Genomic DNA, 1,319 nt, shown 5'->3' with positions numbered 1-1,319 from the left:
CATTTTGGCAAGACTTTTATAAAGTACATTTGTTTGGGTTTAGCGGTTTAGTTCGAAAGTTGGAAGTTCACATGGATGTAGCCAGATACAACAGCTCCATGTCTGTGCACTTCTAGTTTCACGGCTCTGAAATCAACAAAATGAGTAAACTTAAAAGACTGTTGCACCAAGTTGACCAAGCTCCATGTAAGCCGTGTAACTGGGCTAATATTGGAGTCCGGAAGCTGGAAGTTCACAGGCATGCAGCCAGATAGAACAGCTCCATGTCTGTGCACTTCTAGTTTTACGGCTCTGAAATCAACAAAATGAGTAAACTTAAAAGACTGTTGTACCAAGTTGACCAAGCTCCATGTAAGCCCTGTAATTGGGCTACTATTGGAGTCCGGAAGTTGGAAGTTCTCGGGTATGTAGACAGATAGAACAGCTACTTGCCTGTGAACTCCAACTTTTTTACTCTAAAATCAACAAAGTGAGGAAACTTAAAAGACTGTTGTACCAAGTTGACCAAGTTCCATGTAAGCCCTGTAATTTGGGCTAATATTGGAGTCCGGAAGTTGGAAGTTCACAGGTATGTAGCCAGATAAAACAGCTTCATTCCTGTGAACATCCAACTTTTTGGCTGTAGAATCAACAAAGTGAGTAAACGTTTCGAAATAAATGGTAAGAAGGTAGGTAGGTAGAACAAAACTTGACTTATTTCAGCTACATCAACAATACCACTGACAGACAGAAGAAGATTTGGAAGGATTTTGGAAGGTTGGGACCAGAGGGTTCAGTAGCGAGATACAACTGCTTCTGAACTCTCTTGTACCTGGTCTTCAGAATCCAAAAACAACAAACAAAGTGTTTCCATGAGAAGAAGACTTTTCGAAATAAATGGTAAGAAGGTAGGTAGATAGAACAACACTTGACTTTTTCAGCTGCAGCAACAATACCACTTTGACAGAAGAAGATTTAGAAGGATTTTGTAAGATTGGGTCCAGAGGATTCAATAGCGAGATACAACTGCTACTGAGTTCTCTGGTACCTAGTCTTCAGAATCCAAAAACAACAAACAAAGTGTTACCATGAGAAGAAGACTTTTCGAAATAAATGGTAAGAAGGTAGGTAGGTAGGTAGGTAGGTAGGTAGGTAGGTAGGTAGGTAGGTAGGAAGGAAGGTAGGTAGGTAGAACAAAACTTGAATTTTTCAGGTACAGCAACAATACCACTTTGACAGAAGAAGATTTTGAAGGATTTTGGAAGATTGGGACCAGAGGGTTCAATAGCGATATAGAACTGCAATTGAACTCGCTGGTACCTAGTCTTCAGAATCCAAAA

At 40.2% G+C, this 1,319-nt stretch overlaps 1 protein-coding gene across 1 annotated transcript in view; it reads right to left on the bottom strand.

Moving 5' to 3' along the window:
• Nucleotides 1-1,319, bottom strand: part of LOTGIDRAFT_175126 (hypothetical protein) — a gene marked incomplete at both ends in the record, with an annotated part of 6,090 nt that overhangs the window by 2,817 nt on the left and 1,954 nt on the right. The window contains one exon of the mRNA XM_009055468.1: nt 72-126. Coding sequence (XP_009053716.1) covers nt 72-126 — 55 coding nt within the window. The remainder of the gene's footprint in view (nt 1-71; nt 127-1,319) is intronic.

This window comes from Lottia gigantea (assembly GCF_000327385.1).
Source record: "Lottia gigantea unplaced genomic scaffold LOTGIsca_243, whole genome shotgun sequence".
Taxonomy (NCBI): Eukaryota; Metazoa; Mollusca; class Gastropoda; family Lottiidae; genus Lottia; species Lottia gigantea.
The sequence above is the reverse complement of the archived record's forward strand: the minus strand, read 5'-3'. Positions and strand labels throughout refer to the sequence as shown.